We start from the raw sequence: 27,515 nt of genomic DNA, 5'->3' as shown, positions 1-27,515 counted from the left end.
CCTTTTTTCTTTTTTTTTTTTTTTAAACACAACAATTGCTCTCACCCCTCATTTTTGGTAGTCACACAGACAGACACACACTGTATGTACACAATTTGGGCCCGAGGACCTACGGCACGCCAAGGAAGCACCGCTCAGGATGGTGCACACATTCAGCAGCTGTCAAAGGAGAAGTCGTTTTACTTTCTTTTAAACTTGCAATGTTTGTCTTTATTTTGTTCTTTATATTTTGAAAGTGAAAAGAAATAGTATTGAGTCAATTTCTTTTTTTCTTTTTTTTTTTTTTTTTTTTTAAATATTTGTTCTTTGTATTTACAAGCCTTAAAGTTGCTCTAAAGTTTCTCAAAGTATCACTAGTACTTTTTTTTTCCCCGGGGTAGCACTGTTTTCAATGAGTTATTTTTCGGAGCACTCTGGTCCGCAGCAGTTTTCTCAAATGCATTTCCTTCCGATCCAAGGTTATGTACGGTTTGATTACTATTTTCTTTTTAAATTTCTGAAGCAAGCTGAGAGGCAGGCAGAAAAATCTGATGACAATTCAAAAAGAAAAAAAAAATTGATCTCGTCCTCATCTAGCTCACCCCAACCCCCTTGAAAGTTTTGTCTATTTATCATGCTTTGAAACAAAACTGAGGTGCGTATGAAGGGGAGGGAAATTTATTTCTCTGCTTTTGTTCTATTATACAATTTGTTTACAGAAACTGCAAATTTAAAAATTACACTGGCATTTGCAGTCCTTAAAATAATAAATTAAAAGTTTCCAACCTTTTTTTTTTTTTTTTTTTTTGCTAAACAGATTTGTTTCGCTGTGTGTTTTTTCCTAAGTATGAGTCCTTGTTTAAAAAGAAAAGGAAAAGATTAAAACAGAAAATATTTTCTATAAATAATACAGGTATTTTGGTTTGGTGCTCCCGCCCTCAGGTTTGAAGTTTACTTTTGTGGTTTTTGTTTTGTTTTGTTTTTTTTTCAAGTACCTTTTTGCCTCCATGATCATCACCTCGGTGTTTATCGGGTTTTTACCTCTCCCACTCGTGCGTGTGTGGGGCAAGGGGGGTCTGCGAGAGAGAGAATTGGCCTTGCTGCACTGTGATTGGCGAAGACGTGAAACTCTTTAAAAAAATACTTAAATTGTTTCTTTTTTTTTTTTTTTTTTTTTTTTTTAATGTTTTAAATCTGTATTTTAAGTTTTAATTATCCTCCGACTCCTCTTCGGCCTCCCGTAGCCACGTGAAGAACGCCGTGACGGATTTGAGCGCCACTCCCTTGCCGTTCTGCTCCGCCGGGTCCTTGCTGCTCTCCCACTTGTAGAAGGCATCCTCCGAAATGACCTCCTCGTCATACAGGCAATCGAAAAACATCCGCAACAAATCTGCAGGCGGGAAAAGCGGGAGAGAGCGGCCGTGAGCGCGGCAAAGGGGACGGTGAGGGGATGAACTCCCGGCACAGGAGATGGGGAGACAAGGAAAAGGAAGGGCTGTTACTCAGGTATTGCCTCCTGGCTGCTCAGGGGAGGGGGAAACAGCCCTCAGAGAACAGGGGAAGCTGGGAAAACAGCTGTGGGAACACGTTATCCAGAGACTGGCCTGCCAGCAGCACCCACAGCAGCACATCTCCTCTGGACCACACAGCCTGGCTCCCCTCCAACCCCGGATTTTTGTGGCTCAGCAGGAGGGAAAACACCCAACTAATGCCATAAAGGGCACTAAGGACGATCCTGTTGGGTGTTTTGGGGCACTCTGATTTTGTGCTGCACGTTCCCTGGGAATCCCTGTTTCTTTGGCACATCCCTCGCCTCTTGTCCCACAGGAGTTTTCTGCAGCATCTCTGGGACAAGACTCATCAGTTGTCCAACTGATTTTATTCCCTCCAAGGCCACAGACATCTGTGGAGCAGCAATGCAATTACAATGTTCAGGTGCTGTGAACTCCTCAGGTTACTTTCTATTGCTCTTTTTTACCTTGACATGGGTTTGTCCTTCCTTCTGCACAGCTGCTTACAGGAGCTACCAAGAGAAGAGCTGGCCTCCAGCCAAGCATTTGGGAACCTGCACTGCTCTAAAAGCTGGAATGTGCACAACCTGAAACCCCCCCATGCTATTTTTTCCTATCTGTTACATAAGGTAAGGAAAAGCACATCCTCTTCCAGCCTCTGCTCCCACAGAAACCCCCTTTCCTTATGCTGCCAGAGCTCAAATCCTCAGCACAGAGGCAACACTTACTAGGAGGTTGATCAAGTTTTACTATTGATGCTTGTAGTGCATAAAGTGCTTGTAGTTCCTTCTCTGTGTCTGAGTCCAGGTACTTGAGTAAGATGGGCACTCTCTGCTTGATAACAGCAGTGTCCACACGGAAGCTGGAAGAGTCCGCTGAGGGAGGAGAGGAAAACAGGGTCAGCCTTGGAGGGACAGCAGGGACAGGTCTTCCCTGGCCTTTATTTATTCAAACAGAAATCACAAACAGGTGGAGAGAAAAGGAGGATGAGAAACAACAGGAAGTATTTCTGATCGATGGCTTTTTCTGGAAGTCTTGGTCCTTCCAGCCCCCCAAATTCCAGTATCTGCAGGGCCCCCAGCCCTAAACACACACAGAAGAATCACAGCCTTACTCTGCAGTGCAGATTGTTGTGTTTCCAAAGGCAACTGGGTTTCTGGGTTTAGAAGTTTAGAAGGTTTTTAGAAAATTCTATTTTTTTTTTCTAAAAATACCAAGGCAGAAAAAGAATCATAAGCTGCACATGACAAAGGAATCAGGAATATACACAAAATATGCATTAGAAATCCATCAGCAACATGGGTAAATTACTCAGCAGCTCGATAATCTTGTGGGTCCCTTCCAACTTGGAATGCTCTGTGGTTCTGAAGTAGATCATGCAACACAATGAAGTGATATTTTGAAAACAAAAGAAAAAAACTCAGTTAGGGGTAAGGCCAAAATTTAAACCAGAGGATGATGTTCCTGACACACATCAGGGAACCCTTAACCACTGGCAATGAAATCCCACATCCCTGCTAACACTAGGTGGCACGAGCAGGTTCTGTTCTCAGGCAGAGGAAGGAGCTGGGCTGTCCCTCCCCTCCCTCACACGGTGGAGTCCAGCCCATTCTCTCTCCAAACTCTCCCAGCTCAGAGCAGAACCAGGCGCTTTCCAAGCACCATTTTTTGCTTTGCCAGGTGCCAAGAGTAAAGTTAAAGAAAACCAAGTGAACTGAGCAGATGTTTCTGCCTGCAGCACTTTACTCAAACCCCCCGAGGGTCTGAGGTTCCAATGTGGGAACCCTCCCTTTCCTGCATTTCCAGCCGACTGCTGTACATTTAACAATCCACATAAACCACCTTTCCAAACCTGAAACTTTGGACATAAAACTCTTACAGGACCGAGCTGCAGGTTGGCTCCTTCCTGCAGCCCACGCTGCCCCTGGCACATGGCAGCTGCAGGGGGGAACACCCAGTGTAAGTGCTGACACAGGAGTGGAAATGCTAATTACCTTAATAATGTCTCAGTCATTTCCACCTCCACTAGGAAAATCAATGAACAACCTGGAATTACGCAGAGTTGTCTGAAACACCTGCTCACACAAGGTCACCTGGACACACCAGGGCTTGGGAACACCTTAACTGGCAACATGCCCTGGGGAAGGGACACCCTGCTCTGAGCAGAATCCTTAGTGTGTGATAAAACACAGCCTGGGGAGGGAAATGTGATATAAACCTGAAAAATACCAAGTAATTCTTTTTACACTGCAAGTAACTCACCTATAATAGCTGCTTTACAAACTGCTGTCATTAAAGCTCTAAGGAATGTAGGTGAACTCATCTGGCTTTCATCTAGATTAGCCTGAAATCAAGAGTAGATGGATTAGCCCGAAATAAAGAGCAAATGGACCAGTTAAAAACACGCTGCTGCAGCAGAGCCACTGCTTCCAGACCCTGCTGCTGAATCTGGCAGCAAGTCCAAGCTCAGCAGCAGCTGCTGCAGCACAAACCCAGTTCATCCCTGCAAGCATTCAGCTTTCCCACTCACTCCTTGAAACTCCCTCAGGGACGTCAACAGGCACCACCAGTTCTCCTGGGATCAGTGCGTTTAACACCTCCCACAAGGAACCAAACGGGCAGTGCTGGGCTCACAACACCCTTACACACTTTCAAAGGGGTTTGGGCTTTTCCAACAAACTTCACGGCCTGTTCCTTGGGTGGAGGTTTGTTTGCTTTGTAGCAGAAGCTGAGAGAACGGCTGTGGAACTTGTCCAAGGCTCCAAAGAGCCTGAGGGTGATCCCAGATTTTCAGTGCTGCTTTCGTTCCACTCTCGACTCCTCGAACAGCAGTGGAAAAATGACATTTCTAACACACTGCTCTGCCAGACAAAACACTGAACTGCAGCTGACCAAGATGTAGGGTAAGCACAGATCTAAATGCATCAGGTTGGGTATAATTACAGACACTAAATATCTGGCTTAAAGGATGCAGCTAGAGACAGAGGGCAAAGATCAGTGGGTTGACAGGCCCTTTTCCTCCCCTCTTTTTATACTTTTTTTTGTTTTCTCTTCCAGTGCCTGGTCTGATGCACTAGGAAAGGTACAGGTGCTCTCAGTGACTGCCCAGGATGTTTTTGCAGAGGGAAATTTGAAGAGGTTATGTTGGAAAAAAGCAAGGAGAAGCTTTTCTCCCCTGTTTTGGGAATGTAGCAGGATATGGTCTAAAACGTACCAATGGTAGAAGCAGGGTACTCAGTGATGAAAAGTCTACAGTATTTAAAAGGCAGTTAGACAGTTAATATGGCTAAAATTCTTCCCTCCTAAAGCTGACTCATAAATAGCTAATTATATTTTAGATTTTCATTCTTTAGAAGTGTTCATTGCACAGACCAAATCATCTCAGTGTCCTATACTCCGAGGGGAGCCCACAGAGATGATCCCTCACACCAGAAAATAATGATAAAAGCAGTTAATGAACAGTGTGCAGGGAGGGTGAAAATCGTCTTTGTACCTCTACCCAGTCAAAGATTTGTTCATCATTCGCCTTGTCCTCAACAATGAGTTTTTCCAGCTGCTTGTTCAGCTCTTCTGCAGAGAGTTCTTTCTCTGAAAGTGCTTCTGAGGAACTGGAACAGTCGGACTCCGTGAACTCCAACTTCTGCAACACGACAAGTGAGGATGAGAATCAGGGAAATGTCCTTTCCTAAGGCAGAATTACACCAGACTGAGCAGCAAACTACACTTCATTCTGCTTCCTGGTATCTCTCAGCTGCTCAGTTATTGTTACAAGGATATAAACTTTCTCTGTTCCAAGGGTTAGGAAGCATTTTACAAACACATGGGGGCTACATTATCCAGCAAAGACAACCAGGCACCTCAGGGCAGCTCCAGCCCCTCACTGTTGGAGCACACACACAAAATCAAGTGCATGTGGAGCTGGAATGCAACGACCAGAGCTGGCACTGGCTCAAAGAACACCCCAGTTCCCTGCAAACTGGGACAGAGGAGCCATATTCCCCTCAGCAAGGCCCAGGGGTTCACCAGGCCATGGTGATCCATTCCCCTTCCTGCAGCACAGCACTTCCTAAGGCTAAAACAGGGCAGTGGATCACTCAGAGCTCCAAAGGGAGACAAGACCTCTGGCACATTCCTGAGGAGCAGCACCAGTAAGAGCTGAGGTGCCTCCATCAGTCCTGGCTCCCCCGGGATCATAATCCAAGGTGGGATGAGTGAATTAACTGCTACCATTTATTGTGGCCATTCTGCAGATTTTCTGTCCTTGCCGCAAAACTCACTCCTGAGGGGTTTTTTCCCCAGCTGGAGAAGGATCTCCCAGAGGAAGCTAGGTGATGGGAGATGTGTGCCTGGAGCAGAGGGGACAGACCCGTCCTCCCTGTGCTCCAGAAGGAGGTGCTGAAATCATCTACCCCAGCCTGAGGACACTTCACCCCATGTCCCAGCTACATGCAAGAATGGGATGGGAGAGGAAGAAACACGGGACCAAAACCAAGACCTGAACTCACTTGTTCCATGAGAAAGGTATGTACATCCTCCCCTTCGGGCAAGTAGTCCTTCCAACTGAGGCCAGACTCCCTCCATAAGGCTCCCACTTTCTTATGGCTCTGAAACACAAACAGTTTGTTCATTTTACACACCCAAAGGATGCCCAGAGCTCACATGGGCTGGAGTGGTGCAGCTGTGCCAGGAGAAACCCCGGAGCGTCCGGAGAGCCCGTGCAGGAGGAATCACATGTGCAATCCCCCCAGGAATGCACATCTTGGCAGGTGGGAAACGCCTCGTGACGGGGAGTAAACAAGGCAGAAGTGACACGGGGGGTTCACGACGACTCCCAGAGCTCCCCAGGAGCACCAGGAAGGGCAGGTTCCCACGGCCCTGACACGGAGCTGGCACTTGGATGGCTTGGATCCTCCTCCTGACTTACTCTGTGACTCACCCCCCCTGCCTTGACATTAAGGCACCAGCAAATCAGCTCCTTTGAGAAAGTTCCTGAATTTACATGGCTGTTTCCCAAGCCTCAAATTCAGGTACAAAATCCCAAATTCTCTCTTTGATTCCTAGAATTTATGCAAACTTTGAGAAATGCCCTGGAGCACAGACAGCTCAGCCTTGCACAGCCCCTGGTGTCACACTGACCCCTCAGTCCCTGCCTCGGAGGGCACACACAGAATTCTGACAGGAATGAAAATGCTGAGAACAACCAGCTCTTTCCACCCAAATGCTTTGCCAAAATTTGACCTTCCAGCACCTGCACACAGGAGATCACTCTGTAGCCCGAGCCACGCACTGATGAGCTCAGCCTGATTTTTAGTTTACAAAGCAGATTACAATTTTCAGTTCCCAGTGCAGGTTGTTAAGAGCCAACTGTGCATAGTTCCTGCTCTGATCCATCAGGATCTGGATTAGATGACTGATATTACACTGAAATCCCCGAGTCCAAGTCTTGGCCTGGACAAGGTCAGATGAGAAACTGTGGCAGAAACAGAAACCCAAGGCTGTGCTTTCACCCCTGGAGCACAGCAGTTTTTCTTTCACAGAATAAGAAAAAAGTAAGTGGAAGTTGACTTCCAAACAAGACTAAAATAGATAAAATAAAAAGTCACTCTTTGCACTGTTAGACTGAAATGCTCCTGGAACATTCAACCTTACTTGAATGCATGCTTGAAAAAATAAAAAAAGGCAAGTGAGGGATTTTACAGGGTTGAAAATAGACACACTCCAAAGTGCAGGATTTTGTTGGATTAAAAAAAAAAAGACAAAAAAAGGAGACGAGTTATAGGGAAACCACCAAACTGGTTGGACACACAACTGTGAGGTGTGTGTGAGCTCTTGGAGCCGCAGGGTGAGGAGGTGTCACTACCCCTAGTGATGGGTGAACCTCAGGAGTCGGCAGGTTTAGTATGGATAAGCACCCAGGAGTCTGAGGCCATCGGAAGCTTATCCGAGCCCTGAGAACCTCTCGGTCTGCAAGAACAGCTCTCTCGCCAGATTCCCGGCACTTGCTGCTCCTGGTCAGCCCAGAAATCCCTTGAGCATGTCCCTCTTGCAGCATTTCAGGCACTCTGAGCTTCTGGGAGAAGCCAGGTGCAAAGGTACCTGCAAAAGGGAAAAGTCGGGAGAAAACAAAACGTTAACTCGACTTTTTGGAACCTCGAAAGGCTCGGTTGGGATCTGGGGGTGCAGAGGCAGGTTTGCTAAGTTATCTGGACTGGCTGGCCCATCCCTAAACGTCTCCACGTGGGAACTGTGTAGGATTCATGCACGGACATGAACAGGCTGCATCCAGCTCCCACCAGGGGCTCCTGGACACTCACCATTTGTTTGCATAGAAGGTGCAAGATTTCAGCAAGCAAGACGCCGGCTCTTCCCACAGGAAGCAAGGGTTTGCTAAATTCTCTGCAATGAAAGGAAATCAAATATTTATACTTTGTAATTCGTATTTTGAATCCAAGGTGAAGGGTAGTGATCAAACTGAGGCAGGAAATCACCTCTACCTTCTGCCAGGGAGGAAAGATCTGATCAGAGCAGCTGGTAAAACACTCAGTGATGCAGTGACCTTGTCACAACAGGGCTAATTATAAAGCCTTTAATTTCACATCAAAAAGAGTTATAAATTATATTTAATGCCAAATCCACTCATTTTTGTGTGATTCTGCATTTGGATAGTGAGACCTTTTTTAGGGAAAAGGCTGTTATTTTCTTAATATGCCGGTTACAGGGAAAGGGAACCATTCAACTGGCTTCTGCTTATCCCCAAATACATAAGGACATGTACAAAACACAGGAACTTTGGTCCTGGAAATTGTTTCCAGTCTTGCAGGTAGGTTTTTTGCCAGATTAAGACAGTTAGTAGTAAGAATCACAGAATGCCATGAATTGTTTGGGAGGGACTTTAAACCCCATCTCATCCCACCCCCTGCCATGGGCAGGGACACCTTCCCCTAGCCCAGGTTGCTCCAAGCCCTGTCCAACCTGGCCTTGGACACTTCCAGGGCTGGAGCAGCCATAGCTTCTCTGGGCAACCTGTGCCAGGGCCTCCCCACCCTCACAGGGAAGAATTCCTTCCCAATATCCCATTTATCCCTGCCCTCCTTCAGTTCCTCCCCTGAGCCACACAGACTCCTGTGCGATGCTTTGCTCTCTTCAAGTCTAATTCCCAGAACCTCTGTGCTCCCAAATGACTCCACTGTACAACTCTTGGGTATTTTTAAGCTCAGCTGAAGCAAACAGGGTTGAAGTAGATTTATGGATAAAACCCTTCTCCAAGACTGAAAGCACCAAAGTCCCTTCCCAGCACAGCTCTCAGTCCAGTGCCGATCCCGACTGATGTTCAACAAGCTTTTCATCAACTCCCATGGGAAGCTGAGCCTCTGGCACTGCTCATCCTTTACCTACTGCCATGAAAATACTACAGAATAGCTGGAAAAGCATCACTTACTGTATAAGTTCTCTCATAGAGATTCCTCCTTCTTTTAACATGGGGGTCACCAACTCAGCCAGGTACAACCAGATATGGGGTATATCTATGGCCATGTCATCTGCCATCTCCAAGGTCTCTGAAAAGCTTTGAAAGGAGAAGGAAAAACATCAAATGTTAAATAATATTTAACTGGAAACTTTTCCTGCAAAGCAAATCTGCACTTTAAGAACCTTTTGTTACAGTAGAGAGGAGTAAAGAGAGAGAGGAGTGAGGAGAATCAAAAAGTAATAAAACTATTGCCACTTTATGCTTTCCGTGCTTCCAAACTGCCAGGAGTGAATTTCTCCATGCAGTAACACGGAGAATATGTGGAAAAAGCATCATCTTTTGTACAACCAGCAGATATAGCCAAGAAAGCAAGAAACAATAATTCTTACATCCCAGTACCAAATCATTTGTTGACTCGTAACACCTATAAAGCATTTCTGCCTATAAATATGAACCATCAGATAAACACAACTTCCTTAAAAATATCCAAACGTTTAGAGAAGGGGGTTAATCATAATGGAATTCCAAATGTGAGGGAGGCAGTGGAATGTCTGTGAGTACATCACACAGCACAGAGGAGTTCAGCTCAGCAGAGGGGGTTTCCATCTGCAGCAGGAATTACAGAACTGCTCCCCAGTGACACAGTTTCCAGAATGGCTCAAAACTCTTCTTTCCCACAACCCTTGCAGGAGCCTGGTACCAGATGATCCTTTTTCTGCTCTCCTTCCAGTTGTTGTCATGGTTCTTTTCTCCTCGAAAACCTTGAAAATTCCAGGGTCTAGTTTAGTGACTGTAAATGCACATTTTCCCTCGTGCTTCAGACCCAGAAACCACCTCCTTTGCTTTGTTCTTTGCATCCTCTGCTGCTCCTTCAGCCCAGGTCTGTCCAAGCCTTTCTGCCAGAAACTGGTTTCCTGTTGTGCATCTCATAGACGTGGTTGGGACCAGGTCTCATCCCACACCCCTCATTCCATGGTGATTTCTCTGCGTAAGTGAAGTGGGTTTTGGTGTTCTCCTCATGCACCCCGAGACCCACTTGCCCTTTCATCATCTCCAGGAGCCATTTCCTGTTGTTTTTGCCACATTCAGACCCCACATCCCACTGTTTCATCATGATCCTACTTATTTGCCATCCCAACCACTTATCCACACTCCAGGGAACACCGGAACAGCTTCAATCACAGTCCATTATGGAAATGCATCCCTTCAATCAAGCCCTTCTGACCACCAGTGCTGTGTGGACATGAGTGTACTCCCTGTGGAGATACACTTTTCCTGCTGGTCCATATGGTTTTGAGCTCAGGCTGCCTGAACTTTTCCTGTGAGTCCAGTGAAATCCAGGGACAGCCACAGGCACAGGGAGATCCCCGTTGGAGCGATACCACGATGGCACAGGATTCAAACAGAAGCAGCAACCACCAGAGCCAACTCCTCAGAAACTCAGTGCCTGAAGTGTTATTTCTTCTGCTTGTTCACTGGCTGTGCTTGTGGTTATCTCTGTTTTACCCACCCTGCTCTATGAGCAGTGCCAGGGACCTCCCTGGGAACATGGATCCTTTTAGGATGGGACACCAGGCTGGGAACACAAAACCCAGAGAGATGAAATGAGCCAGCAGCCAAAACTTGGGTCTCCTGGGGCAGGTTTAGCCCATCTGGTGCACGTTTTCCTCCTCAGCCCCTTGAGGACTCATCCACTCCAAGGTGAGGTGTCCTGAGAAACAGCATCACGTGGGTAAAGCCTTTTTCCCAGTGGGAGAGCAGCTGCAGCTCTGTGGATGAACAGGACCTCCGGCTGAAGAGCCTCCAGGTATTAATGCCACATGAAGGTTTCTGAATTCTTCCTCTTTCAGTCATATTCAGTGATTTGCCAAAACAAACACGGACAAATGTATGACAGAACAGAGATCTAAACACACACAATTAAACAGACACCTCCAGATCTGCTTAGAAATAAATACTGATATAAATATGAATGCATTTACGAGCATTCAGGCCCAGAACACTCCCACGAGACAGAGACTGTGTTACATATCAGCCTTGAAAGGCTGCTCCTGGACTAAAGTTAAAGGGAGGAGCTTAAAAGGACTGACAGAAATGTAAATATATATATATATATATATAGCTGCTTTTAGTTTGTACAGTATATTTATTTGTGTAAAATAAATGTATATACTTTCCCTTCCCCTATAGAAGCCTCTGGCCTGAAAGTTTCTCTCCGGTGTTGAGATAAATTGTGGGGAGGGGTGGGGGGAAGCCTGGAAATTGGATTTTGGATTTCTAATGTGGCTCAAACTGCCACAATTCACTAAAACCATCTGAAGTACTTAAAATAGATTACAATAGTTGTATTACAAATAGACCAAGGTGAAAATACTCCTTCAAAAGGAATGTGTGGAGAGGGCAGGACACCAAAGCAAGGTGGGCAACCCTTCCTCTCCAGCACAGCGTCCACTCGCAGGGAACACTGAGGAAAGAACCCGTCCCACGGATGCAGAATACCAACCCCTTGAAGAAATCCTGCTTGCTCAGCTTTCCCGACTGCACCAACTGATGCAACAACTGGCCCATGTGATCCCTGGTGATCTGACTCCGCTCCAGCGTCGACTCCACTCCCACGCGCACGAACACGGGCAGCAGGTTCTGGGTGCTGAGCTCCTCCACGCACTGCATCGCTTCCTGCGGGACAACACGGGCACCCTGAGCTGGGAACACCAGCCACGGGGCACAGCAGCACTTGCTGCTCTAACAGCAGGGAATTTGGGGGAAATGAGCTTTTAGTGAGGCTGCCAGGCCAAGTGCTGAACCAGGAACCTCATCACGAATCGCCACTGAGGTGGCAACTGAGTAATAACAATAACAACAGTAATATTAATAATGGAATAAGAGAAGAATAATGGAATAATAGAATAATAATGGAATTTATACCACCCAGGCAACAATTTTTAAAGCACACAATTGCATTCCAGGCCACAGTTTGGCTGCCCAGTGAAAGGAGAGAATTGTCTTCTGGATGCCCTCAAAACACCTCTCATTGCATTAAACATCAAGCCAAGTGAAAAAGAGGGCACCAGGTTAGATCTGTCACTGATATGACCTGGCACAAATGCCAATGTTACAAACTCACATCACATCAAGAGGCAAAAAACAGTTGAGGAGTGTTTGGAGGCAAATCTCCCCTTTCTAAAGCTCCTCCTTTCTGGGCTGAGCACTTTTGTAACCCAAGCAAAGAAAACACTTCAATAGAGACTCCCAGAGCAGCGCTCAGTGCCACACATCAAAAATCCCCACTGCCATCACCAGGACCTTCTGGGTCCAGCCCACAGAGCTCAGGGGCTTCCTGAGCACAGACCCCTGCTCTGTGACCAGGCTGTGCCTCGAGGGATCCACACCCGACACCCCACACGCGTTTCCACAGGTTTTGAATGGCTCCTTTACACAGGTCAGAAGCCTGGTGGTCCCAGCCAGTGCCCAATGGATCCCAGTGCCCCAGGACACACAGGGAATGCTGTTGGCTGACCCTGCTGTCACCACACACGGGTGCACAGCTCCAGCTCAGCAGTTTGAATCCACAGGTAAGTCAAACTCAGAAGACCAGACTCCTGAGGAGTGACACAATGTTCACATCACCTGCACCCCGGTGACTCCCTCAGGGGCAGCTGCAAGAACACGAGTTTAAACTGAGTTTAAGCTTTGCTGCACCTGAAGAGCACCAAGAATTCCCCACTATCCAGTAACCCCTGGTGCAAACAAACAGCCTGATCCCATGGATTTTAACCAGCCCTGCCCTGTCTAGTGGAATTCAGCTCCATTTCCACCCTGCCACAGAAATTCATCGCTGCATTTGCGAACAGAGAACCAAAGCAGCTCCTTCACCCCAAACATCCAGAGGGAACTTTGGAGTCCATCCTAAGAAGGAAAAGGAGTGGAGGCTCCTTGGCTCAGCAGCCCCCTGCCCCAGGCCAGCCCTTTGCAGCACACTGCCAATCAAAGCAGGGTTTTTCCTCTCCAAACCAGTATTTAATAATTTATCCTAATAACTAGATGTGAACTCAAAACACTCCATCACGAGAATATTCCTCTTTCCGATTATTAATTGGAAGCCTTATGAAATGGAAGCAGCAACTCTGCTTTTAGGGTGCCAAACCAGCAACTCCCAAGTGCTGCCATTTCAAACTTGGCAGGTTTTAAAATTTCTTTCAGTGGAAGATCAAACGAAGCAGCTTCGCAGCCAATGCAACACTTCTTGCAAACTCCCTGGGCGAGCTAAAAAACCCTTTTACAAGGGAAACAAAATTTCAACCTTTTAACTAGGAAGTGATGACAGCTGCTCAGTAATTTCCAATGTTTATTAAAAATCCTCTGGAGTGGTTTGTTCAATATTTAGTATTGCTTTATCTGCCTCCAGATCAGAACAGCACATGCTTTGATAACTAAATGAAAACCTCTGTTTATTTTCCCACTAGTTTTTCTGCTTCCAAAATTGCTGTTATTATGGAGCTGCTCAGTGATTCATGACAGATCACATACATCTTGCTACTTAAAACACACAGCCTGGGCTATTTTTCCTATTACCAGCAGGGCAGAAAATGGGTTTGGGAGACAAGTGTCCTAAAAACGTTCACAGAGCTGCTGCTGCTGCCCAGATTTTGTCTGTCCCCACCAGTTCTGCTGCCTCTGTGTGGGCTGGGGGCTCACACAGTTCCTGCAGAGAAAGCACTCCAGCCCTGCAGAGCTTTCTGCTAAGTGAGGCTTTCATCTTGCTTACCTTAAAATCATTAATATGCAAGAACTCATCAATGATAGATTTGCATTTTCTCTCTATTTCCTCTTCCGACAGTGAAGGCTTTTCTTGCACTGGAGCTGGAGGAGCTTCTGGCTTGGCTGATGGAAACACAACAAAAAAAACATGTTTGGGAAAGGAAAACCAGCATCATTTTAGAGATGACATTCTGAAAACAGGAGCCACTGGAGCAGGTGTGTTCCCTGTCCCATCCTCAGGCACAGGGCACTCTTTGGACGGGCCTTGGAGCAACCTGGGCTAGTGGAAGGTGTCCCTGCCCATGGCAGGGGGTGGAATGAGATGGGCTTTAAGGTCCCTTCCAACCCAAACCATTCTGGGATTCTTTCCCAGCTCCATCATCCCCGTGAACTCCCAGTATTCCTGTAACTTGGTCTTGCAGGAGCACAGCTGGCAGTGGCACAGGTGGAGCACCTTCAAAGCTCTCCATCAACATGAAATAATTAACTGGGAGCTGGTGCAGGACATGGCAAAGTTAAAGCACTGACTGCAACAGGCAGCAGCCCAAGGCGATGTCCTGATCACATCCCAAAACCCTGGTCCCATGGAGTCCTCTACAACATCCCAAAGCTCCACAAGGAGCGTGTGCTGTCCGCGGCAGTGGAGATGTTTCCCAGGGATGGAGCAGAACACTGGACTTATCATAAAGGTTCTGTCCACAGGGAACATCACCCTAAGTGTCCTCAGTGTTTTCTCACTAACAAATCAGCTCCAGCTGGCAGGAGGGAAAGGCAGGAGCTGCAGCACCAACAAGGTGACAGATGAGTCACCCCAGTGGGTGCCACCCCCCCGCTGTGCCAAACCTGGCTCGGAAGGAGGGCTGGCAACAACACAGCACCAAAAAGCTGCTGTGAACCCCCTGCCCCAGACCCAAATCCCTGCCCTGGCCCTGGGGAATGCTTGGAAAGGGCAGATAAGGCTTTACTGGGCACTGAAGAAGCATTTCTGAAGAACTGACACTGATATGAGCCCATAAACCAGTGGGACAGTGACAGGATGGTGGGGGGGTGCTGTGCCGGTTCCTGCAGCCTTTCAGGTCCACGGATCCTACGGAGGAGCTGGTGAGAGGGATGAGGCCCAGGCCTGCCTGACTCAGCTGTGCCCCCGCCTGACAACACTTCCCACCCCTGCACAGACACCTGTCTCTGCTCCTGGCAGGTTTTCCCTTGTGCCTTTTCACACCTCCAGAACCCCCCGAGCGTGGAGGAGCCGCTCACCGGGTTCCTTGGCTTTGCTCCTCTCCGCCTCGGTGCTGTTCCTGTCCATCTCCATCCCGCCCGTCAGCTGCTTCACCGTCTCCAGCATCTCCCTGCGCTGCTCCTCCTGCGCCTGATTGTCCAGGAGCAGCTCTTTGCTGCTGCTGCCCCGCAGGAACGTGTTGGGGCGGGACAGGGAAGGGGGCAGAGGTTTGTCGTTCTTCTCCCTGCCCGTGCTCCCGCGACTGCGGGACAGAAACACACTCAGGGGATGTGGCTCAAGCAACCCCTGCTAGGAAAGGCACTCCATGGCTTTAGAGTAACTGCAGGGAAAAACAACTCCATGACCCAAACCTCACTCAACTTTTACAGTTGTAGCTACACAGAATATAATGGAAATTAACTCAGTCTCAGAGACACACAAACACAAACATCCAGAGTGGACAGGCAGAGCCAACGCTTCCTAGAGAACACATGGAAAAACAATGATGCTCCTACAGCACCTTTTTGACACGTGAAACAATGGAGTATATGAGCAAAGGCTCTGTTCTACTGTGAAATGGGATGAGATATTTAGATTGGATATTGGGAAGGAATTTCTGGCTGTGAGGGTGGGGAGGCCCTGGCAGGGTGCCCAGAGAAGCTGTGGCTGCCCCATCCCTGGAAGTGTCCAAGGCCAGGTTGGACAGGGCTTGGAGCAACCTGGGATAGTGGAAGGTGTCCCAGCCCATGGCAGGGGTGGAACAGGATGGTCTTTAAGGTCCCTCCCATACAAACCATTCTGTGATTCCATGAGACTTCTATTTTTTACCCATTTACTTAAAAATACCTTCCAAACAGTGAAGGCTCCCAGCAACAGGTGACAGGGACCTGCCCTATTAATTATTGTGTTAATGAATAAGATGGGCAAACCAATTCCAAAATGGAACAATTTCCAGTTAAGCTCAAGTTTCAGGTGAAATAGGAGGGAAAAGATTAGAGGCACAACCCAGGAAAACACAACAGCAGCTCATGTGTACTGGAAGGAAGAACCAGTGGCATTTTAAATGAACTGTACATTTATAAAACATGTCTAGAGCTAATAAATTATTGAGGGTTAATACATGTTTCATGCTACAAGCTGGAGTGGCTGCAGCCCTGATGGAATCAGGGTGTGTGAGAGGCTGTACAGCCTTTTGTGGGATGTGGGAGCATGGCCAGGTCAGTCACACCTGATGGGAAGGGTCACACACGGTACTTTAGGCACATTTCTGCAAGGTTTTAGGTCTGTTTTTCTGTATAAATAAACCTGCTGACCTGGCTGAATTCACAGCCATTAAATCCAACCTATTTACTACCACATTTTATCTGAAGAGCTTTTAATCTGTTATAAACAACCACCCTTAGCTGAAGGGTGAAGTGGAAACTAAAACATTCATCGAAACGGCTTTAAAAATTAATTCCACCCGTCTCTCCCACGATATTTTAAAATCCACACGTGTTTAAAGTTAACTCAGAGGGGAAAACAGACACAGCCATTCCTGGAAAGGCAAGGAATTCTTTCTGAGTGCTGGCAGGCAGAGCAGCAGGTGTGAAGTGCAGATGCAGAGGTAGCCAAGAGCAACACTCACCTCGTTAAGGCCCTGCGGGATTCGAGTTCGGAAGATGCGGATGAGGCAGAAACGGGGGAGACTGGAGGCTGCAGGGCAGAAAACCTGTTCAGACTTGTGGCACTTGGTCGCAAGGAGTCTGGGGATTGTAAAGAACAGAGCAGAGCGACGAGGTCAGGAGTGGTGACACCTCGGCATCACAGAGTGACACAGCAGCTGGGTTTGGAGTGATGGGGAGAGAACTGCAGGGAAAAGGCTGGTCCTGCCCTGCTTCAGCCCTGACTGTCAGGAGGGCACACAGGGAGGGGAGGAGACTCTTCGGGGTCTGCAGCTTCCTCCTGAGGGGCAGCTCTGACCTCTGCTCTCTGTGCCCAGTGACAGGACCCAGGGAATGGCTGGAGCTGTGCCAGGGAGGGTTAGTTTGGATCTCAGGAAAAGGGGTGATCATCCCTCTCCCCAGAGGGTGGTTGGCACTGACCAGGCTCTCCAGGGCAGTGGGCACAGCACCAAGGCTGCCAGAGCTCCAGGAGCATTTGGACAGTGTTCTGAGGGACATGGAGGGACTGTTGGGGTGTCTGTGCAGGGCCAGGAGTGGGACTCAATCCTTGTGGGTCCCTTCCAGCTCAGGATATTCTGTGATTCTGTGGACACATGGCTGGGGATGTGGGCTGAGGAGCTGTACGTGGACAGCTGATCCCTAAGTGGAGCAGGATCCCCTGGACCTTCCCCACACCAGAAGGTGTCCCTGGCCATGGCAGGGCATGGAATGAGATGAGCTCTAAGGTCCCTCCCAACCCAAACCATTCTGGGATTCTGTGACTTATGGACAGAAACAGCCCTGTCTGCTACTTCAAGAGGTTTAGCTGCAACCCTGGGGTGCAGAGGAGGGCAAGCAGTGTCCTGGCCATAGGCTGGGAAATTGGGGTGTTTTGTGCAGGGCCAGGAGTTGGACTTCGATGATCCCTGTGGGTCTCTTCCAGCTCAGGCTATTCCATGGTTCTGTGGTTCTGTGAACCCCACCCAGACCTGCTCTCTGGCAGCAGAGCCCAGGGTGAGGATCCATCCCAACTTACCCATCTCGCTTGCCTTGGCTCCACCACTGCTGCCCTTCCCCCAGCTGCCCAACTGGGCTTTAGGCACGAGCTGAATCTTCTCATCTATTGTGGGCTGTAAAACACACCACGATGGTCCATGACAAGGGCAAATCGTACAGTTTCATTACAAATGGGGGATTTTTTGGCAACAATCCCTGTTCTGTGAACATCAAAATACACTTTAACACATTTTTGGAAGACCAAACCCTGGCCAAAGACAGAGGACATCAACAACAAAGGGCATCACAAAGAGCCTCTTCCAAAGGCCAGTGAAAACCACTGACATTCAAGTGATCAGGAGCTTCTTTTTTCCTGGGAGTTCTGAAGCTCAGTAAGGTGGAAAAGCTCAGTATATCAGAAACTGGAAGATGTTCAGTTTGTTTGTGATGTGCAAACCAGTTCCACTGTCCATTCAACCCTCCAGTCACGGCTTTTGGGGGGATCTGAAGGGCAACAAACAGAATCCAGAGGGTGAAGGATGACAACAGGTCGCAGAACTTGGAGGTAAGTGGTGTCTGACAAGGACAGAACATGGATTTTACAGTGCTCAGTGGGTGAATTTATTGACCAGGAGGTTGTGACCCCACAGATCTCTGGTGAGCTCCTCTCTCCTTCCAACAAAGCAGCTGCTGTGGAACCAGCTCCATTTGTATGGAACGGAGGAGAAGGGCTTTTCCCAGATGAAAAGCCCAGGCAGAACAGGATGAATCCCTCCTGCTAATGAAGATCTGGAGTCTGTTTTATCACTTCCAGAGGGAACAAACTGATTGAATTTGCAGAAGGGCTGTAGTCTGTCCAGGTCCTGGTTTACAGCTTTGCAGGAATCCAAGCACTGAGTGTAAAATTCAGGGAGAGTGACATTAAGTGGGACAAGGGAACGTTTAAGAGTCACCTGATTTATGTGAAGGCCGGAGTTCTCCTTGGTGAGAAAACCCAGACCTGTTCTGAAGATTAAAAAAGGAGAAATCTCCAACTTCCCTAAACCTTCAGCCTGACAAAATGTCCCAAACCCACCACTCTGATGGTGAAATAAAGGAAGATGCTCCTCTGGAAGATGGCTCTCAAAGTTTATCACATACTGGGGGATGCAACCAGGCCACAGAGGTCCAGAAACACTCTGAAAGGAGACACAGTTCTTCCCATTCTCCCCGATCCTTTCAATCCTGCCATCAGTGACACATCATATTGGACACGGCCTCCTCCTTTTATTGAGGAGCAGTGTCAGAACAGGGTCTTGAGAACTTGAGGCAGCCAAGGAATTCCATCAGACAGGTGTCTGAGACCCCTCAGTAACAGCCAGGGATGTGCTGCACCCCCATCTCACACAACAACCTGACTCACGTTCTCATGACTGAATGAAATGCAGATTTTCCAACTACAAGAACTGGGTGACCAGGACACTGTGAACCTGAGGAAGAATGTCTGCACGCTCCTCTGCCTCAGAACAAACAGAACAGAAACATCCAGAAGATAACAGAGCCTTCCCTTGTGCTTTATTTATGCACAGTATTAACTCTGGGGATTCAAAACATCCCAGCCCCAAGTTCTGCCCTGTACACACTGTCCCAGTCTCTCCTGGAGGGCACATCAAGTAAGGCAAGACCTTGGCATTTTTACTGCTCTGAAGGAGCCCAGTGCTGGCACCTACCTTGGTGATTTTAAGGAACTTGGTGGGGTCCAGCACTCTGCTGTTCTTTGCCCCCTGCACAGTGTTCCAACCGCCTTCATCCACCCGTGGGACACCTGCAGGCAACAAACACAACCACCCTCAGCTCATCCCACTGCTCCAGGCTCTACGTCCATCCCCCAGTCGCCTCCAGGCTCCAAGGAGAGGGACCAGCCTGGCACATCCGGGCTGAGGAACATCTTTTGCAGCCTTTCTTCACACTAAGATGACACAACCAGCCTGTCTGACTTTATTCTTACAAAACAGCCTTGACATAAAAGCTCTCAGTACTTTAAGGGCTGGTTTTGGTAGGGACTGTTCCTGGTTGGATCTCCCTGTGCTCTGGACACAGAGCTCTGACACAGCTCTGGATGTTGTGTGTTCACAGCCCACGGGAGGAACAGGTGAAATGCCTTCCCTGACCACACTTGTTCCACGCATTTCAGCAGTGCTTGGTCTGACAAAGAACCCCTCAGGCACTCCCAGGTTCCTCACCTTCTCCTGATGCCACTTTTAGGATAATTTAAACATAATCTACATGTATTTTCTTTATGCTCTATTTTCAAAGCACTTTCACTTGACAATCCTCAGTACTAAAGAATCCCAAAGGTGACTTTCTCCTTGCCCTGCTCTGTGCCAGGGCTCATTTTCCCAGTCACTCCCAAGGGCCAGGAGCAGTTTAAGGTAATGTCAAGACAGTCCTTCATACACAGTCAGCACCTCACAAGTTTAACAGCTGAAGACAACATGGTTACTCTCCAAATTAAGTGCTATTCCCCTGAAATGAGACTGTGGTGAACGAGAATGGATGGCAAATCTGACTCCTATGTAATAACTTGTTTCCCAGATTCCTGGCAGCCTGTCACAAATCAAACAGGATTTGCACGAATGGAAAAGTTCAGCACTATTGGCTTGTGCTTGGTTCTTTTCACCCACGGGATTTGCCCCTGAAAAATCCCCACAGCCAATCCAAGGCAAGTCTCTCCAGCCTCTGCCATAATCAGGCCTCGATTCTCTTTGCTCTCTACATTCAGGAACAAAGCAAACCCAAGAGATTGTTCTCTTTTCTGTGGGGTTCCCTGTGTGGCCACTGGATGTGAAATGAGCAGCCAATGTGGCTTTTACTTTACCTGGTCTCCTCTTGTCTTTGGTCATGAGTTGTTGTACCTTCCTCTGTTCTTCCTGCTCTTCAATCTTGGCTTCTTTATGGATCTGCTCGATGGTCTTGGGGCCCTGATCTGCTCTCCTGGACACCCAGTTGCACTGGGGAAGAGGCAAACACGTGCTCGAGGAAACTTCCAGGGAATTCAAATATCACAAACAAGGCCTAATCCTCCCACCCTTGTCATGTCTGAGAGGGGCTGGGGAAATTCTGTGGAGCTGGGACACGTTGGGGACATGGTTATTCCAGCACCAGAGGCCAAAGTGATGTACTCTGGTACAGAGCTTGTGCTGGAGAATGGAGGCTGCAGTGAAGACCTGACTGAATTCAAGCCATGTGAACCCCCAGCAGCTGCACATTCCCAGCTTCCCACTCTTTCTAGGTTCAGAGGAGAGAGAAGGACTAGAGGGAGGCTGCTGTCACTCTCTGTTTATGACTGACACAGTTATTGGAGCCTTTCCTCCGAGCTTGAGAGAAAAAATGAAACCCTGAAAATAAAAAAACAAGAACTGACTGATTTTATGTGGAGCTGGTGCTTTGGCACTCCAGGGATGGTGATGGTTGAGACAGGAATCCTGCAGAGAGAGGTGCAGCTGCCTCTGCACAGAACATTTCCCCTGCTGATGTGCCCATTCAGCCATGCACTGCCCAGACCCTTCCAGGCCTGGAATAACCAGACTGGCCCTTATCCTGCTACAGCCTCAGCACAGCTCTGGGGGTAATTATGGGCCCTGCAGCCAAAGCAGTGACTGCAGCCTTCAAAAAACCCAAACCAGCTCCAAACCAGCTGTTTGGGCTCTGAGCAAGACCCTCTCAGGCCTTTGGTCAGGCTGTCTGGTGGCCAAATCTGAGCTGACACCGGATTTGTCTTCCTCTAAGGGGAAATGAATGGTGCTGGGAAGGTTTGTACCACACACGGTCACATCTTCACCCTGCACTGCACTTGTGCTGACCACGGGCACCCTCAGGGCAAAGGAGAGATTTCCTGTCCTTGAACAGATTTTTGGGAGAAGGAGCACAGATCTCCCCCTAAATCCCACTTGTGCTGTAAATCCCTGCTCTTGGATGAGAGCTCTTCCAGCCCAGACATGCAAGGGAACGTGACAGGCTGGGAAAGCTGGGGAAGTTCACCTGGAGAAGAGAGGGTTTTGGGGAGACCTGAGAGCCCCTTCCAGGGCCTAAAGGGGCTCCAGAAGAGCTGGAGAGGGACTGGGGACAAGGGATGGAGGGACAGGACACAGGGAATGGCTTCCCACTGCCAGAGAGCAAGGCTAGATGGGATATTGGGAAGGAAATGTTGGCTGGGAGGGTGGGGAGGCCCTGGTACAGGGTGCCCAGAGAAGCTGTGACTGCCCCATCCCTGGAAGTGTCCAAGGCCAGGTTGGACAGGGCTTGGAGCAACCTGGGCTAGGGGAAGGTGTCCCTGCCCATGGCAGGAGGTGGGTCTGGACAGGCTTTAAGGTCCCTCCCAACCCAAACCATCCTGGGATTCCCTGATTCAATGCAGTTGGCACCTACCAGCCTTAGGTCTATCACATCCTGGAGCATGAACCGAATCCTTGAGGAGGTTTTCCTCTCTTTCACAATCTTCTCCATCTGATTAAAATACTGGTCCATGCGTGGCTGGACAAGAAAAACATCGGCATCAGTGTGTTGTGGAGGAAAATGAAAATACTCCTTTGGGGGGAGTCAGTGGGTCCTGCATTCCAGTATTCCTGGGGACATGGAGCTGCTCTCCAGAGAGGTGACTGCTGGCTCCTGCACACCCCTTCCAGGTGGGATGTGCAGGCAGTGAGGCCCAAGTGTGTGGGCACACACCTTCCCTGTGTTTTTAATTACCCAAACAATCAACACCCTCTGCATGTGCACAGTAAACATTACATCCATTAAAAATATATCTCAGTTCCTCCCTGTGCTCACCCCAGCCCAAGAAAAAGTGGCTCAGGGAACTAAATGGGTACAAAACTAACCCTGGTCACACCATTCCATGGTTCACTCCCCAGCTGTCTGAGCTGGGCCAGGCTGAGCAGCAGCACCACAAATCCCAGCAAGAGCAGTTTAACAGGCTGCACTGAAGGATAAAATCCCACAACCCCTTTTCATCCAAAAAACCATGATGTGATGGAATCCCAATCAGTTCATACTAAGCCATGAAACTGTATCATTAGAGGAGCCTCTGTCAGGTCTAAATTTGGCTCGTCGGGCTCCAAAAAGCTTTTTTCCCAAATGAGGGCTTGGGCTGTTTTAAATAAAGACTTTCAGGGCAGTTTTCTAAAGTGTTTCCCATTCCCTTCACTAAAAACCTTGCCTTTGTAGTTAAACAAACAAGAAAAACCTCATTAAAATTTGGTTCTGCCCTTGCTTTGGAAAGTTCCAGCTCTGAGAGCAAATGTTTCCAAAGCTGGGAATGACGGGGAAATATTTCCAGTGGCCTTTGTTCAGAAGTTTTAATTACAGCAATGAGTAACACTCCGGGTTCAATAAAAACACGTAATAAAATGTCTACCCCATTAACAAGGATTCTCACTCAGTCTTGATAAAAATAAGACATCCCAAAGACAGGACACAGCATCTACAATAACCCCCTTGCTCTACTGTGCCACAGCTTGAAAGTCCAGGATCCGACAGAGCCCCAAAATGTTGCCTTTTACAGTACTCAAAAAGACCAGAACAGCATCCAGGCCTCATCCAGCCTGACCTCAGCTTACAAGTCAGACCCTGTTTTGTTCCCAAAGCAGATGGGGATTCAATCCCTGTTTCTGGCACTGTCACACCGGTGTTGGTAACACTGCTGTGTTCACAGCACAGGAGGGTCAACCTGGGACTGCTGACAAACTTCACTGTTTTGGTCAGAGCTCAAAGAACACTTTGGGGAAGTGCTTCCCCTTAAGGCTCAGGATTGACCCACCATGATCCCTGAGATCCAGCACGTGGAGAGGGAACTCCCTGCCCAGGGCAGCTGAACACAATTAGCTCCGTTTGTTTCCAGAGCTGAGTCCCACTGATTTCTGGCAAAAACCTTGAGGTTTTCATCCCAAGCCTGGTTTTTGCAAAGGAGAAGCAGATTGTGCCAAGAGAAGCTCACGGAGTGTGTAATCTTCCGTGCTCCAGACACATGTGCTGGAAAATGGGGAGGAGGACATGGGAGTGCTGCTGCTACAGAGCAGCTGCCCCAGCCCAGCCCAGCTGGAGACAAGGATGACACAAAATAAAGGCACCCCCAAGGCTCAGGTCAGGGTTTGGACCAGTTAATGAGGGGTTTTTAGATTTAAACTGACCAACACAATTAAATGGTGGATTTTGTAGGTAACATAAACTTTCAGTGACGCAGAGACAACTCTTAAGTATTAACGTTTTGGGAACTACAAGTAAAGAGGTACATCCAATTTGGAAAATATAAGTGTTGAGCACTTCTGGACTTTGTGTTTGGATGAAATCTTTGGAAACAACAACTGGAGAGCACTGTTGGGAACGACACAGAATCTATTACAGAGCAGGGAGCGAGGCCAGGTCATGACGAAACAGCCACAGCAGAGCGGATGAATTCCTCACGCTGCATGGAAATTCCTGAAGGAAAACCAAATCCTCAAACAAAAACACTCCACACCCATGTTTCCAGCCCTGCCCATGGAGCCTCATCCCTTGCTCCTGCTCCTGCCCCACCTTTGCCTTCTCGAAGTCCAGGTCCTTGCCAATGGTCGTGAGCAGGCGGCAAAGGCACTCGAGGGACTCCTCGTCGTGGTTCTTGAGCAGCTTCACCACACAGTCGTGCATGATGGCCTCTGTCAGCATCTTCAGCTTGAACAGCTCCCCAATGAACTTGATATTCCCGATGGATCTCCGCCGGGCTTTGTCCTTGGCCTCTTCCAGCTCGTCGTGAAGCCGCGTCTTCTCCTCTGGCTGCAAAACAGGAGAACAGCCCAATAAAACCACGCTCCCAGAGCACAGAACTCCGCAGAAGATCCAGTTTAGAGTCGCTGTTTACTCTTTTTCTCCTGAAGCCCTGAAGGATGCTGGTAAAAACCTGCTATCAAGGCAAATATTTTTTATTATCCTCAGCCACGATGACAGAAACAAACTCTCCATCCACCCCAAAACTCCCCCCGAATCGACTGCTGTCTCAAAAGGAAGTAATTTTCTGAGTGAGCTCTGAGATTTATGGGGAAAAATACCACTTACAGTGGTGGCAGCTTCGAGTTCTTTCTGCTTCTTTTCAAAGACGTCGTCGTCAGCCTTGTCCTTTTCAAATTCCTTCTGGCAGCGATTTAACAGCAACTTGCGGAAATTTACTGTGCTCCCGGGTTTGTCTGCCATGGGCACCTTCAGCTGCAGGGGAAGGAAGAAAAACATCAGCAGAAATTGGGATAAACTCCACAGAGGAGTAAAGTTCCTGTAAGCCACCCATAATGTTTTATTATGTTCTTCATGCTGAGCCCCAGTGCTCCACGAGGCTGCGGAAGTGAAGCCTCACGTCATGATTTCCAGCAGAGTTTTACACTGCAGATGTAAAGTCACACTCCAAACTTGGCTGACACGACCGGGGATGGATTACATTTCCATCCACAGGATCCCTCAGAAACACCCACTGCTTAAAAAACACTCCTGTTATGTGCTGAAGACGCGAGCCTTTGCTGCAAGAAAAAGGGTTATTTTGTCCCAAATTCACCATCTGGGAATGGTGACAGCCTGGCTTGGCACCTTGGGCTCCCTTGGAAATGAGAGACACTGAAGGGGGGAGGCCCTGGCACAGGTTGCCCAGAGAAGCTGTGGCTGCCCCATCCCTGGCAGTGTCCAAGGCCAGGCTGGAGCAACCTGGGAGGGTGGAAGGTGTCCCTGCCCATGGCACGGGGTGGCACTGGATGGGCTTTAAGGTTCCTCCCAAACCAAACCATCCTGGGATTCCATGAGATGATTCTGTGAATCCCCTGCAAACCAGCAGCACGAGGGGTGGGTCTAAAGGCAGACCTAGTCCTGACTAGACTCAGGATTTGTGCTGCAGTCTTCCCTTTGCACGTGTACCTGATAAAATTGGAACGGATTTTTCTTTCTTTCCTTTTCTTGTTGGAAAAAAAAAAGACTTGAAGGCTGTTTCTAGTCCTTCTTAAGTGCACAAATATTAAAACTAATTCATTCATCCCTCCTACCTTGTGCCTTATGAAATCTAACTGCTTCCAGGGTTAGATAATTATTAAAATTAACAGTGTTAATCGGCATTTGAAGCCACATTATGCCTTCCCCACTCTCTCCTCTTGCAGCTCTTGCACCCAGCTGCTCCCCCAAACTCGAAGACACCCACCAAGCTGAGCATCCCTACACAAAAGCACCCTGAAGCCCCAAAAGCACAGAGACAGCCATAGTCGGTGTTTCCAGCCCAGATTTTCCCAGGATTAACCTAATGTGGGGTAAAAAGCACAGGTGGGACTGGATGAGCCATGATGAACCATTCCATGATTCCCTGAACCTCCCCAACGTGACTCATCACATCTCACGACCAGGCAGAGCGAAGAGTCCTCAGCTCCAAACACATCCCCCCTCTGCCCCAGGCACGGCCAACAACCAGAAACGCAGCATTAATTCATCTCCTTCACACTCAGAAACTGAGTCTCTCCCCACATTGCTGTCCCTGCCCAGCAGCTCCAGGGGTTCACCATGCAGGGGCATTTCCCCCTGGATTGGGCGGCTCTTACCGTCACCAGGCACCGGCACATGTTGGCGTAGGCCACGGAGAAGCTGGGCTCGTCGATGGCCTTCTCAAAGACCAGGTCAATGACTCCTTTCAGCCTCTCCTCCGTGTCCACCGTCAGGTCTGTCACCTGCTTCATGAGCTGGTTGAACATCTGGGGCGTCAGCTTGTTCAAGATGCTTCGTACCTTGCGGAACAGCTCCTGCACGACACAAAAACTGCCAGGTCAGGCACAAAGGGGGCCAGGGGCTTCCAGGAACGAGCCAGGACGCAGGTCCCAGGGGAATGGATGGAGGTGTCCCACAGGGATGCCCAGGAAGCTGAGTTACACACCACACACTTCTGCACAGCCCAGCCCCAGTTCTCACTTGGCTACCAAAGGCCACGGTTGTGGGGAAGGATTTTTGGAAACTCCCAAGTGCTTTTTTCAAGTGCGACAGAGGCACAAAGCCCTTCCTGTCAGAAATGCTCTTCTTGATATCAACAGGGAGCAGCCTCTGACTCCTTCAACCACTTCTCTTATACTCAGGTTAAGGCATTTTGTTTTTTACTTTCCAGGATGATAATAATTAGGACAATGCTACCATTAGCTCCCAGAATAGAATTCCAGTGTCCTTCCAGACCATCCCAACCTATCCTACAAATTACAAGCTTGACCACCAGACAAACACTTCTGCCCAGAGCGACTGTCCCACAGAGGAGAGAGGGGGAGAAGGACAGAGGGAGCTTCAGATGGTGCTTGCTGGGCTGGGCAGGACCAACTGAGGGATTTTACAGAGGAACCTCAGTCTTGGTGAAGTTCAGAGAAGAAACATGGTCTAAAAGGGGATGAAAAGTAAGTTCTGTGCTGGAAGTGTGAGGCTGTTTGCTTTAGGATGGGGACAGAAATATTCCAGTAAAACAGCAATAGAAAAGCAGTCCTGGAAGAGAGGTAGTAGGTTGTCTGGTGTTCCCAGTCTAACATACAGGACTGGCATTTAAACTCCAGGTCAAGGATAAACACACGAAAAATACCATCAAGAGAGGAGAAAGCTGGGATTGCAGTTGGAATTCCTTGCCCTTTTGCAGTGTGTGACACAAGGGTGAAGGCAGGTTACCCCCCTTGCCCCGGGGAAGGGTGCTGTACCCTCAGATGTGCCCACCAAAGCTCTCACCTGGGTTTTGACATTTTCCGGGTCCTCGGTTTGGTTTTCCCTCTTCAGGCTTGGCTTCCAGGCGTTCTCCGCCTTCTTCAGGTGGACATCCTCCTTCACACACACAGTGATGATCTTCCTGGGCTCCCTCCTCTGGCCCGGCTGAGATCTCCTCGGTCCAACATTCAACAACTAGGACAAAAACATTCCTTGTTATATCCCCTTTTAAACTCAAT

The 27,515-nt window shown here is 48.5% G+C and overlaps 1 protein-coding gene across 14 annotated transcripts in view; it reads right to left on the bottom strand.

Annotated features, from left to right (window-relative positions):
- The window catches only part of EIF4G3 (eukaryotic translation initiation factor 4 gamma 3), a 144,451-nt gene continuing 116,936 nt past the window's right edge, over nt 1-27,515 (bottom strand). For all 14 annotated transcript variants that reach the window (XM_027668755.1, XM_027668747.1, XM_027668743.1 and 11 more), the window contains 19 exons: nt 27,301-27,471; nt 26,151-26,348; nt 24,643-24,789; nt 24,127-24,363; nt 21,982-22,086; nt 20,432-20,564; nt 19,284-19,378; nt 17,615-17,708; nt 16,563-16,680; nt 14,974-15,197; nt 13,724-13,839; nt 11,462-11,634; nt 8,929-9,054; nt 7,805-7,886; nt 5,996-6,094; nt 4,984-5,130; nt 3,753-3,834; nt 2,219-2,365; nt 1-1,369 (listed from right to left, as the gene is read on the bottom strand). In XM_027668755.1, coding sequence (XP_027524556.1) covers nt 1,188-1,369; nt 2,219-2,365; nt 3,753-3,834; nt 4,984-5,130; nt 5,996-6,094; nt 7,805-7,886; nt 8,929-9,054; nt 11,462-11,634; nt 13,724-13,839; nt 14,974-15,197; nt 16,563-16,680; nt 17,615-17,708; nt 19,284-19,378; nt 20,432-20,564; nt 21,982-22,086; nt 24,127-24,363; nt 24,643-24,789; nt 26,151-26,348; nt 27,301-27,471 — 2,676 coding nt within the window. In that variant the 3' untranslated portion in view covers nt 1-1,187. The remainder of the gene's footprint in view (nt 1,370-2,218; nt 2,366-3,752; nt 3,835-4,983; nt 5,131-5,995; nt 6,095-7,804; nt 7,887-8,928; nt 9,055-11,461; nt 11,635-13,723; nt 13,840-14,973; nt 15,198-16,562; nt 16,681-17,614; nt 17,709-19,283; nt 19,379-20,431; nt 20,565-21,981; nt 22,087-24,126; nt 24,364-24,642; nt 24,790-26,150; nt 26,349-27,300; nt 27,472-27,515) is intronic.

The sequence above is a fragment of the Corapipo altera genome, unplaced genomic scaffold (assembly GCF_003945725.1).
Source record: "Corapipo altera isolate COAL_440 unplaced genomic scaffold, ASM394572v1 332, whole genome shotgun sequence".
NCBI classification, from domain to species: Eukaryota; Metazoa; Chordata; class Aves; order Passeriformes; family Pipridae; genus Corapipo; species Corapipo altera.
This window is presented reverse-complemented; position numbering and strand designations above follow the sequence as displayed.